General features: G+C 44.0%; 1 protein-coding gene across 5 annotated transcripts in view; it reads right to left on the bottom strand.

The window, feature by feature from the left end:
• LOC131040988 (protein RRP6-like 3) overlaps positions 1 to 12,291 on the bottom strand; it is a 337,570-nt gene extending 325,279 nt beyond the window's left edge. For 3 of the 5 annotated variants that reach the window (XM_057973963.2, XM_057973965.2, XM_057973964.2), the window contains exon 1: positions 12,013 to 12,290. In XM_057973963.2, coding sequence (XP_057829946.2) covers positions 12,013 to 12,250 — 238 coding nt within the window. In that variant the 5' untranslated portion in view covers positions 12,251 to 12,290. Of the gene's footprint in view, positions 1 to 12,012 lie in introns of all 5 variants that reach the window. The other 2 variants (XM_057973966.2, XM_057973967.2) reach the window with 2 other exon arrangements.
• Positions 12,292 to 12,676: the final 385 nt, after the last annotated feature.

Raw genomic sequence — 12,676 nt, 5'->3', positions numbered from 1 at the left:
CGTGGCTGCCCTCATTACTTCCAACTCGGAAAGAAAATTCTGCGCAACTGGTTCCCACTCTTGGATTCCCTCTGCTGGTGCTGGTGAGGACGTACTGTGCCCTTTTCCGATTCCTTCAATCCTCTGGTTCTCCTGCTGATCAGTCCCCAATGATGGTGAAGGAGGTGGAACCTCTATGTCCATCTGGAATCTTGCTAGCAGGCTGTCTGCTTCTGTCTCCATGTATGTTTCCTCAGTCCCCTTTCCTTTGTCTCCCTCTGGCTCTTCACCGTGTATTCCTCCTTCGGTATTTCCTACCTCCATGGTTGCAAGTGGATCAGTTATGGGTGCTACTACCAATGCAACAGCTCTAGCCACTTCTACGCCCCTGGTTGTGCTTATATGGAGGGTGTGGGCCCCAGCGTGTCCCCGCAAGTCTACTAACTGAGATGGGGTCCCTATGACTCCAGTTACCAATTGTGCCATGATGGGAATCTGTGCTGGTTCGAAGAGTACCTTTTTCCTTACTCCCCATCCTGGTACGGCTAGTATGCCCTCCATACGGCTCTCTGTCCCTACCTGCCGCGACCCTCCTACATGTCCTTCTTCCTGTTCCATGCCCATTGGCTCCATCCTGAATTCTCCTTCATCTTCTTCTGAAGATGATATGTATGTTTCTTCTCCCCCTGTCTCTACCTCTTCCTCAGAATTGTTGTCTTCTTCTCCTCTATCTTCTAAGCTCCCTGCCAGTTCTTGCCTTGCTTTTTTCCTCGGTGTTGTCTCTGTGGTTACTGTAAAAGTGTCCAGGTGTAGCCAATAATACATGGCTGGCTTGTAGGGCTCCACCCGGCTTGAGGCCACAAATCCTCCTCTATTTTCCAACGCCACTTGAGTTCTCAATGCTTCCAAGAAGAGGGCAATGAGGTGACGGGGCACGTATAGGGTCTTGTGTTTGAGGAGCATGGCTTCCTTCACACGGCTGGAAAGGACTCGGCCCCAGTTATAAATTTTGCCATTACTCAATCTGTGCATGAGGCGTAGCATCCATATTGCAACATCGGATGCTCGGCTTGCTGCTGTTAACTTACTCTTTATGATATCCAGGACACATCTCCATTCTGGTGAGGTGAGATAAGATTTCTTCAGGCCCCTTCTATTGCTATTCTGCCATAAACTGTTCCATTGCTCTTCTGTGAGTGCGTCGCCGCAGATATGTTCCAGTAGCCACTTCTTTTCTTCTGTAGGCATTCTTGCTGATGGTTTCATAGCTGAATCGCCGCTACTAGGAATGCCGAAAACCTTGCTGAATTCTTTGGGTGCATAAGAAATGACCATTGTTTGTCCCAAATAGTCAATTACTGATCTATGTCTGTCCTGCTCATACCCATGGACCATGGCACGCAATATAGGCTCGAATTCTTTTAGGTTGAAGATGGGCATGAAAATGATTTTGTCAACTTCTGCTTGCTTCAATGAATTCTTTAGGGGGTGGTCCTCCTCATTGTTTTCCCACCACTTCCTGCCCTCGCTTCCAATTACTCCTTCAAACGTGATATTCTCTACATTCACCTGTTCTGATGCCCTCTCTTGGCTTTTCTTGCTGGTTCCTGGCATGGCCATTGCTTGCTTGTTAGAAGTGCTAGCTTTGTAATTTATTTCATAACTTCCCCTTTTAGGGTTGCCATGACTCCCTTTCACCATCTTGTGCGTGTATGGTGCTGTACCCGAGGGCTGTGGGCCTATACGCTGTGACTGAGGCTGAGGTGTTGTGTACGCTGGTGGAGGTTGCGTGCTTTTTTTTCCACGCGCCGCCCCCTTTGCGCTGTTGCTCCGTGTTGTGCCGCTGGTGTTGTGTCCTACGCCCCAGCTCCCTCTTGTGCTGCGTACGCCTACCTTCGCCCTGCGTACGCCCTCCTCCCTGCTGCGTACCTTGGCCTCCTCCTCGCATCTACCTTCCTCCCCGCGTCTGCCTTCCTCCCCACCGCGTACGCCCTCCTCCCCACGTACACCTTTCTCCCCACGTCTGCCTTCCTCCTCCACGCGTACGCCTTCTTCCCCGCGTCTACCTTCCTCCTCCACGCGTACGCCTCCACTCCGCGTACCTTCCTGTTGCGTACACTCCTCCTCCTGCCGCGTCCGCTCCCCTTCACTCCGCTGCGCGCTTTTGTCTCCTTGCTGCGTGCTCTCTCTTCCACCCTGCGTACGCCCAACCCGCGTACAATGTGTCTCTTATGCGTGGCCTTCGCCTTCTTATGTTTTTCTTTTGTTATTATTTTTAATGTTTTGGTTTTGTTTTTTGATATTTTGCCTTGGTCTTTTATTCTTAAATACTTCTGCCTTGATTTTTTTCTTATTCTTTTTCTCTCTCCGTCCTCCTCTCTCTTCATTTTTTCTTTGTGCCACTTTATTTCTGTTTGAAAATTGGCTATTTTATTTTTTTCAATCACCACCATTTTAATGGCCACCATATTAATGGCTATGGACTCCCTTTCTTTGTAGATCTTTAGTTTTGATCCATTTACTGGATCTTTGATGGGGCTGTCATCCAGGTTGGACAATTTAATAGCTCCATTTTTTCCCACCTCCCTTACCTTGTATGGCCCTAGCCATCGAAGTCTAAATTTACCTGGTCGGAGTTCATTCCGACCATTGTACTTGAGTACCAGCTGTCCTGGCGAGAACTTCATCCGCCTTAGATGTTTATCATGCCAAGCTTTCCTTCTATTCTGAGCCACTTCTATGGCCCATTGTGCTATTAGGCGGCGCTCATCTAATTTTTGTAATGTCATAAGTCGTTCCTTTAGGCTTTCCTCATCCCCCCATCTGTTCTGCACTGCTATTCGCAAGGTTGGTACAGTGTATTCTACTGGCATTACTGCCTCCTGTCCATACATAAGCTGAAAGGGGGTGTGTATAGTTGTCGCTTTGTACGTTGTCCGGTAGGCCCACAATACTGCTGGTAATTGCTCTTCCCAATCTCCTTGCTCTACTCCACACGTCTTGTAGAGAATAGATACTAGTACTTTGTTGGTGGACTCCGCTTGGCCATTCGCCTTGGGATAGTATGGACTAGACAATGTGTGGAAAATCTTGAATTCTGTTGTCATATTGCGTATCACTTGATTGACAAAGTGTACCCCCCTATCACTCGTGAGTTGCAGGGGTATCCCGAACTGGGTCACAATGTGTTCATAGAGGAACTTGGCGGTGCTCAAGGCTGTGTTGTCGGGTAAAGCTCTAGCTTCGGCCCACTTAGTGAGGTATTTTGTAGCCACCACAATGTAGTGGCATCTATGCACTTTGCTCGTCCTCATAGGTCCTACAAAATCCAGTCCCCATCTTTCGAACAATTCCTGTGGTTGGGACGGGAACAGGGGCATGAAGTCTCATTTGAGTGGCTTACCTGCCCTTTGGCACGTGTCGCAGCTGGTCACCCATTCCCTTGCATCCACATAAAGTGTAGGCCACCAGAGCCCTGCTAACAAAATTTTTCGTGCCGTGGTATCTGGCCCCATATGTCCTCCGGCTAGTCCTTCGTGAGATTCTCTTAGGACTCCAGGAATTTCTTCCTCTAAGACACATCTTCGCAGGATACCGTCCGGACCTAGTTTATATAGGAGCCCTTGGATCAATTGGAACGTGGTACTTTTTAGTGCAAGCTTCCTTCTCTCGCTTGGGCTCATGTCACCTAGAAATGTTGCTGTAGAAAGATACTGCCCGAGTTTCTCGTACCAGGAAGGTAACACGGCTATCTTGAATAATTGGCCATCGGGGAAATCTTCGCTCACTCCTCCTTCCCCTGGCTCCCCAGATTTTATTCTAGACAGGTGGTCAGCCATTACGTGACTTTTCCCTGGTCGCACCACGACATTGAAAGTAAATTCCTGAAGCAAGATCAACCATCTGCTTACCCGTCCTTGAATAACCGGTTTGTTCACCAGGTACATGAGTGCTTGGTGATCCACAAAAAATGTGAATGGTGTGGCTAAAAGATAATGGCGGAACTTTTGTACTGCATATACCATTCCCAAGGCTTCCCTTTCCATGGTGCTATAATTTCTTTCTGCTTTTGACAGTAACCTACTAGCAAAATATATTGGGTGGTCTAAGCCTGAGGATCCGGGTTGCGTTAAAATGGCTCCAATTGCAAAGTTAGAAGTGTCCACATGTACATGAAATTTATTCTCCCAATTTGGGTATGCCAAAATAGGTGCACTTACCAATCTGGTTTTAAGTTCTTGGAAGGCTTCGTTCTGCTCCTTGTCCCACACAAATGGTTCCCCTTTCCTTGTTAGGCGTTCAAGTGGAAGGGACACTTCTGCAAATCCTTTAATGAACCGTCGGTAGTACCCAACATGGCCAAAGAAGGATTTGATCCCCGTAACATCTGTTGGGCTATCCATGTCGAGAATAACTCTGATCTTATCTGGGTCTGTTTTTAGCCCTACCTTACAGACTATGTGGCCGAGTAATCTCCCCTGTGGCACTAGGAACCTACATTTCTTGGGATTGAGTGCCAGTCTTGCTCGTCGACACCGGTCCATGCAATCCCCCAGCATCCTCAAATGGTTTTCCTTGTCACTATATACTGACCAGTCGTCCAGGAAGGCCTTGAAGTTCCCAGTGGCCATTTTGTCAAAGATGTGGAGTATGATCCTCTGGAAAGTGGCTGGGGCGTTGCATAGCCCAAATGGCATACGGTTGTACGCAAAAACTCCATCTTCCACAATAAATGTGGTTTTGAGTTTGTCCTCCTCCGCAATGCTGATCTGGTTATAGCCGGAAAAGCCGTCCATGAAGGAGTAAATCTCATGCCCTGCTACCTCTTTGAGGATGCTATCAGTAAACGGTATCGAAAACGGGTCCTTAATGGTTACAGCATTTAAGCTTCTGAAGTCCACGCAAATGCGGATCTTGTTTCCTTCCTTTTTCAGGGAAATAACAATGGGAGAAACCCATTCACTAGTTTGCACTCGGAAAATGATCCCAGCATCTAGCATTTTTTCTATTTCTTCTTGTACCTTGGCCGCATAGTTCTTATTCATGCGATAGGGGCGTTTCCGCACAGGTCTTGCCCCTTCCATCAAAGGTATTCGATGTACGCATAGTTCCGGGGGTACTCCCTTCAGATCTTTATAAGTCCAGGCGAACACATCTTTATACTCCAAGAATATCTTAAACGTCGCCGCCTTTAGTGCAGGGTTCCAATCATCTCCAACCATTATCACTCTTGGGTCCTTTTCATCTCCCAAGTTGGTGCTCTGAACCTTTGGTTCCTCGTATTGTACCACTTCTTTCTCAAATTGGTGTGTTGGTGTGCTGTCTACTTCTGCCCCTCCTTCCTCGTATTCCACAAATTGTGGCGGGTAGGTGCCATCGTTTCCTAACTCGAGGATTTCCAATACATTGCACTCTGGTTGGAAGATCTCATAATCTTCCATCTGCCAGTGGAATAGTCCACTTAGAGAACTCGTTTCATCTTCTGAGCAATTACCGAGGCGGAGCACCCCTTCTCCATTGGGTTGTATCTCGCCTTTTTCCCTTACGGTATCCTCCTCCGAGTCAGAATCTGAGGCCATTTCTTGACTTACCTGCTGGTTTCGCAGGTCAATGACATATTTGTTTCCCTCACTTTCAATGGAAAGGGTATTTTTTTTCCAGTTGTGGTCTGCTTTGGCCGTGATAAGCCATCCTCTTCCCAAAAGTGCATCATATCCCTTCCGCTCCAACGATATGGCCATGAAGTCTAAAAAGAAGTGTTGTGTCCCGATAGTTACCTTTTGGCCCATAAGCGTGCCCAATGGTTTGATGCCATGCTGATCGGCTCCTACGAGGTGGAAGGCTAGCGGCCAGAGTATCGGCCTCCCCAAGGTTTTCCATGGCTCCTCAGGTAGCACGTTTACCGCAGACCCTCCGTCTACGATGGTGTTAGTAAGCCTGAACCCGAGAATCTCCATTTCTACTACGGCTGGTGTCCTGCCTACCCCTACTGTCATCAACATAGGATCATTAGTCTCCTTTGAGTGGTTCCTTCCTTCCATTTCCTCCCTGTGGTTCGGCGTCTTCCCCTCCTTCCTGGTCTCCTCCACTTGGTTTATAGCTATCCGTAGTTGTGGTAGTGTTTGCAACAGATCCACTACGCGGACCGGCACCGTGGTTTGTAGTAGTTGTTTCATTATGGTTGTTTCGGAGTCGGTTCGTATGGTGTTGGTGGTTTTGTCGGGTGCTGGCTTTCTCCATTCCTCACTCATTTCCCTTTCTACTTCTCTCTGTGCCTCTTTTAGTCTTCCCTTCTCTGTGCCTGGGTCAGGGTATATTAGTTTCCTTGTATGAGATCGGGTAATGGCTAGTACTTCTGGGCACCGTGCGTCTAGTTCTAGCCGTACTACCTCCAACATGTTCACGCCTTTCTGTCTTGGACATTCCGTATCTTCGTGATTGCCCGGCCCACACCATTTGCAGAGTAGCCCTCCTTGCCCAGCACCACTCTGGCAGTCGCGTGCAAAATGGCCCCATTCGTTACATCGTCAACATTGTATCATTGGTCTTCCTTTTGCATCGTATTGGATGCGACCCCGTGGTGTATTATTATTGTTGTTGTTGTTACTCCCCCTCCGGCTGGTCCTATAGCCGCCTGGTGACGCATCTGAGTTTGTGTTCTTGGTGGGTGTAGTGGGTGGTGTTGCCTGTTCTTGAGTATAAAGTACCTGGGCACTCCTAGCCTTCAAGTTGTAGGGACATTCCTTAATGGCATGCCCCAACACTTGGCAGATGTCACAAAAAGCTTTCTTTGGACGATTGGTTTTTGTGTGTCCCTCCAGTTTGCACTCTGTGCACCAGAGGTCTCTGCCCTCCCTACTTTCTTCCTTTTGCGTCCGCATTTCCCGCATCATCCGTCTCATATCCTTCCGGAGTGCTTGTATCGTACGTGATTCCTCCTCGCTCTCCTGATCACTACTATCTTCATCGCTTGTACGCTTCTTGCCCTTTGATGTCTTGTTCTCACTTTCAATATCCATGGCTCTATTGTATGCCTCCATAAAAGTGGATGGGGGTACTACCTTCATCTTTTTCCGCAGTGATGGTTGCAAACCCTCAATAAACCATCGCTTCTTTAACCCGTCGGCCGGGGTATTATCCATTTTGCCAATTAATTCTTTTAGTTTGCGGTAGTAGGACCGTACCGTCTCACTCTTGCCCTGTTTGGTGTTGTATATTTCTGCGACGATCTCGTCATCGTCCCGCAGTAGCCGAAACTCCTCCTCAAATGCCTTAGCAAGTCTTTTCCAGGTATCCTTTGAAGTGATGGGTAGGTCCGTGTACCAATCAATGGCAATACCACGAAGGGTGGTTGGAAATGCTTTCAGCCAGTTATCCTCATCATCCTCGCCATTGGCCTGCCATATGGTGACACAAGTTTTACAATGGCGGGCAGGATCCTCCGATCCTAGTCCATTGAATCTGGGGAGTTTCTGTTTTTCGGAGTTATGTGCCATCTTCCTCGTACTCCCCGAGTTGTCCTGGGAATTGTTGAATGACTCGGTTGGCGCGGTTGTTTGTTCCCAATTATCACTGCAACCTAATGCCTCTGGGCTGTTGTGACTCCTGTCCCACGCTTGTGTATGTTGTCGAGAACCTTCCGCCAGGCTCCCTCTTTCTTCCACTATCTTGTAGAGTTTCAAGCGCCTCTCGAGTTGTTCTTGGATCCGCAGGGATCTTCTTACTATGTCTTCTTGGTTCCCTTCTTGTTCCTCCGGGGCTTCTCGGTTTCGATCTTTGTTTAGTGTATTTGGCATTAATTTTTGGAATTGCGGCGGTTTCGTCGTTGTGTATAGTCCCTCTGTTCATCTTCCCTTTGATTCCTTTCTTTATACTGTTGGAGCACTTGCTGCCTGCGTTGCTCCCTTCGTGTGTTCTCTCGTTCCTCTTCACGTTCCACGAGGACACGTGCCAACAACCTTGGAAGGCTACCCAGGAGATCATGTACTACCTGGTTCACGTTGAGTTCCGCCCGTACCATATCAACCGAGACAGCGCTCAGTTTCGCTTCTTGCTGTACGTACCGGTCCACGGAAACGTCCCACGCGTGAATCAGGTCCTGTGTCAACTGATCCTCCCTGGTTACTTCCGTGTTATCTTCTATGTCACTGTTTGTCACCAAGATATTTTGGTCGAATGGACGACCCATTATACTTCCATCCCGCCAGCTTTCCCTCCTCAGACCTTCAGGTTCGACTTAGGCAGCAGCGCCAAAATGTTAGTAGCCTAAGTGGTTCAGGTGGTAGCATAGGGAACATCAATATACAATGTACAATACCAAAGCATAACAATTCATTAACATGGAACCAATAACGCACAACACAGTATACCCGAATAGATTTGTGTAACACAGGTGTATATCATATTCCTCTCCAATCCCATGTCCTCACAATGTGCTACAAGTTTACAATATAAAAAGTTCGCGGTTGGTTAGGCCACCAACCGTCCGGCAACTAACTACCCGCAGAAACAACTTAATACTATTATTTTCTATTAAAGCATTAAAAAGCCTTATTTACTAATTAACTGGCTTACAATGGCCTCCTTAGTCATGAGTTAATAAGTTTAATTCATGGAGCACTTGTCGAGTGCAAAAGAGCAAAAACTAAGAAATGTGGCACAAGTAGCTTCTTGGTCAATGCTTGGTTTAATGAAGAATGTAAAATTGCAAGGAAAACTTTGAAAGATCCAAATAAGACAGAAATAGACATTAAAGCCTAGAAGCAGATTTTACGAAAGAAAAAAGTTGATTACATGTTCAAAAGGCAAGAAGAGCTTATCTTCCTTGGTAAAAATAATCCCAAATTGTTTTGGAAGGAACTTCAACCAAAAAAGAAGCAAACGGAAAATAATATCACAGCCACTCAATAGTTTGATTATGCAAGGCAACTGTATGAGCAACATTCTGAAGTTGATCCTCCACCCTTGGTCAACACAGCTGCAAATCTATTCACTGTGCAAGAGATAGAGATAGGTATTAAGAAATTGGGTGTTGGAAAAGAAAAAGACCTGTTTGAACTTGAATCTGAGTATTTAAGGTCAGGCATGAAAACTCTTGCACCACAAATTATGAAAGTATTCAACAACATCATCCAGTGTGGATTTCCTAGAGACTGGACAACTAGCCTTGCAATTCCTCTTTTCAAAAGTGGTGACATTAACAACTCCTCCAATTACAAAACCATTATGATAAATCCTCTATTTGCAAAATTATTTGGCAGCATGATAGAAAGCAGAATTAGCAAGTGTGCCGAAGAAAAAGATAAAAAGGCAAAAGGGCAAGCTGGTTTCAGACCTTAACATTCCAAAGTTGATCATGGTATTACTTTGAGGCAAATCACTGAAAAGGCTTGGAAGTAAAAGGTAGAAGCCTTTTGTTGCTTTGTTGATTTCAAAAAGGCTTTTGTTATGGTCCTTAGCGATAAGCTTTGGCGCAGAATGGAAGAACTTGGGATCTCTTTGCATCTTAGAGCGGTTATCCATAGGCTCTATAAAGAGGTTAACGTCAAAATCATAATCTCAAATGGCATTTCAAAGAGTTTTAAGAGTGATATTGGGGCCAAGCAAGGGTGCCCTATATCCCCTACCCTCTTTGGCTTATATATTAACAAGTTGGAAGAGTGGTTGAATTTGCAAGATGGCAATGGTATCCACTTGGGTGAGTTTGTGATTAGGCTTCTTCTTTTGCAGATGACCTCATTCTGACTGCTAGATCCGCTCTTGGTCTGCAAGAGCACTTATATGTCCTTGAGCAATTTTGCAAAGTGGTGGGGATGCAAGTCAATATCAACAAGATGAAAGTCATGGTTTTCTCCAATAGAAGAAAACAAAACCATGAAATAAGGAAGGACATGCACAACTTGTCACTATGGTGAAATGCCATGAAATAAGGAAGGACATGTAGGGATTTGGAGCTCTGGTCAAAATGAAGCACAACAAGAATTTATCTATTCAAAATCTAAAAATTTCCCCTAAGTTTGTACTCTCTCTTTTGTGGTTAGTCATCTTAGTTCCTTTATTATCTTGCTTCTTTTGTTAGGTCCTTTAGTCTATATGCTCTTTATCTTGTACTTGCCTGACTTTTGATGTGTATGTTGTGCTTGCATATTGCAGGAAGGTCTTCCTTTTCCCCTATCTAAAGAAAGGATCCTTTCTCTTCAGATGTTTTGGCATTTAGAGCTTTCTTGGCTTGCAAGCAATTTATTTTCAGCATCAACTCCACTTGAAATATTGTTGCATTTATTTTTAATAAATTGCATTGGCATGCATAAATATGCAAACTGATTGTTTCAAGAGCATGCAAATCTTTTTAAAAACTTACAAATAAGTGCTCTAGGTACTGAAATTTTCGAATAGTAAATTTATGCCTATTTGTTGCTGAAATTATTGTTTAAGCTACTTGTGTGATCTTTTGTGAATGTTCCAATGCGTTAAGTACTATTTAGCGAAATTACAAGCTTTGTATTGTGGTACTCATTGATTTGAGTAGTTCTTTCTCTCTATGCAATTATCGAAAATTCAATTTACAGGATCTTGTCTTCGATTTCCAATTCAATTATTGTATACACTAACCCTCTGGTGTCTGCTTTTTAAACAGAAAGTATGTGTGTAATTGAGCTGTTAGTCATGTCCTTAAGTATAAAATCATCTTGTCTGTGTAGGGAAGAACTGTTGTAGCCTTGTGTTCATTGCCGAGAACCAAAAGATAGCGTAATTTTACTTTGTTTGCATTGCATGCCAAAATCCCAGAGAATAGTTTGTGTGTACTGTGAGAAGCTGTAAATCATATCCGCAGTTTAGTATTCTGAGGTTTTTGTTTAGTTTTCAGCTACAAGGGAGCTTCCCCTTTCAATTTGACGAAAGATTCTCCATTAAATGCTGTTCTGTTTGCGTTGACCTAAAATGTACAACTTAAAGCTCTAACAAGGATTAAAAATTAATTTAAAATGGAATTATCCTGGTGCTTAATCAAGCGACGAAGACAATTATCTCCCCTTAACTAGAGTCAAAGCTGTGGCAAGACAAGCAGAAAACTGCATTGTTCAATCACATGCTTACGGCTTATCTGGATGTGTGCACTAGAAAATTCAAAATTATGATGTACCTGATATACATTACTTCAGCAACATTACTTCAGCAACATGCCTTTGGCTTGTTACCTCAAACAAAAAATGAAAAGAGCCAGCCATGCTGCCAATGTCACATGGAGGTCCTCAGTGTCGTATAAAACCACCTTTCCCGTAGAACCAAATCCCTACAAACTTTCTGAGTGCCTATGAAGTTGACATCAATACCTTAAGCTTTCTACTCTCTAAACTCCGAGGACTGAGAGCGCATTTACTGAACTGTTTTTTGGATTTTTCGCCCTTTTGATCTTGATTGCTGAGACAACTCTTACTCTTCGAGCTTGCAGAGCCACTGCTAAATAAATAATTATGTAGCTATGTAGGTACCAATCCGAGCTGCATGTTTTACTTCTTTTAATTGTTATTTTGCAGCCACATTTTCAACTTTGAAAATAATCCTGGCCATGAGAACTGATATGAAGCCGAAATCAAATCAGAGCTATCAGATGATAAATAAATAAATGATTACAACAGAGTGCGGCATAGCATGAATGAAACTAAAATATAAAGACAACGCCCAGAGGCACTACATGGTATAAATTTCCATTCTTGCTACTGGCTGAAGGAGAAAGCAACTATGATGCCTTCATTTTGATCTTGCACCGTTGCTTCTGTCTCCCAAGTAAATGATAAAAGATAAATTTCCATTCTTGATTCTGTACTGTTGCTTCAGTCTCCCAAGTAAATGATAAAAGGCCCTTCTACTATAAGCTGGTTTTAGTCCTTGTTTTGGTGCAAAAATTAAAACAAGAGAAGAGCTTCCAACATTTAGGCAGTTTCCATTACTTGGAATTAAAATGCAATGGTAGGCAGAAAAATCCACCAAAATGAGAACAAGTTCGAAACACAAAAAATGAAAAAGGATTACCTCCCTCTCCATGTTGATGGAGGTGTAAAAAAGGCGAGTAAGAATTGTCGGCGAGAATGCGTTTGAACTTCTTCTGAGGCTTCTCCTCTCTGCATCCATCGTTAATCTCTAGCTTTGCTCTTCTTCTTTTGTAGCGATGAATACCAATGGCAAACGCACATACTGCGAACGACGCAGCTGCCGCACAGCAAAGCGTAAAGGCTAATCGGCTACCCATTCCAGTTGAAGCGGCAGCCATGAGTCGCCTTGTGAATATTTGAAAAGAATAGACAACAGGGAAAGTTACAAATATAGGAAAAATTAAATAGAAGAGAAGTGATGGATAAACGAAGAATTAACCTATAATTGGGTCAAAGAGATTATTATATAAATTAATTTAACTAGTATATCTTACAAATATAGGAAAAATTAAATAGAAGAGAAGTGATGGATAAACGAAGAATTAACCATAATTGGGTCAAAGAGATTATTATGTAAATTAATTTAACTAGTATATTTAATAATAGAAAGGAATCTCATCATTTTATTAATTGTTGTCTTTTTATTATTATTAATGTCTTCCACTATCATTTGAATGTAACGGTTTCATATAGTTGGAGACAAGTGGCGAGGGTTCTATTTTATTTGGAGTAATAAAATTACACCTCCATAAAAGTTGAAACAT

This window comes from Cryptomeria japonica, chromosome 4 (genome assembly GCF_030272615.1).
Source record: "Cryptomeria japonica chromosome 4, Sugi_1.0, whole genome shotgun sequence".
Classification (NCBI taxonomy): Eukaryota; Viridiplantae; Streptophyta; class Pinopsida; order Cupressales; family Cupressaceae; genus Cryptomeria; species Cryptomeria japonica.
Note: the sequence above shows the minus strand (reverse complement) of the source record. Positions and strands in the feature narration are given on the sequence as shown.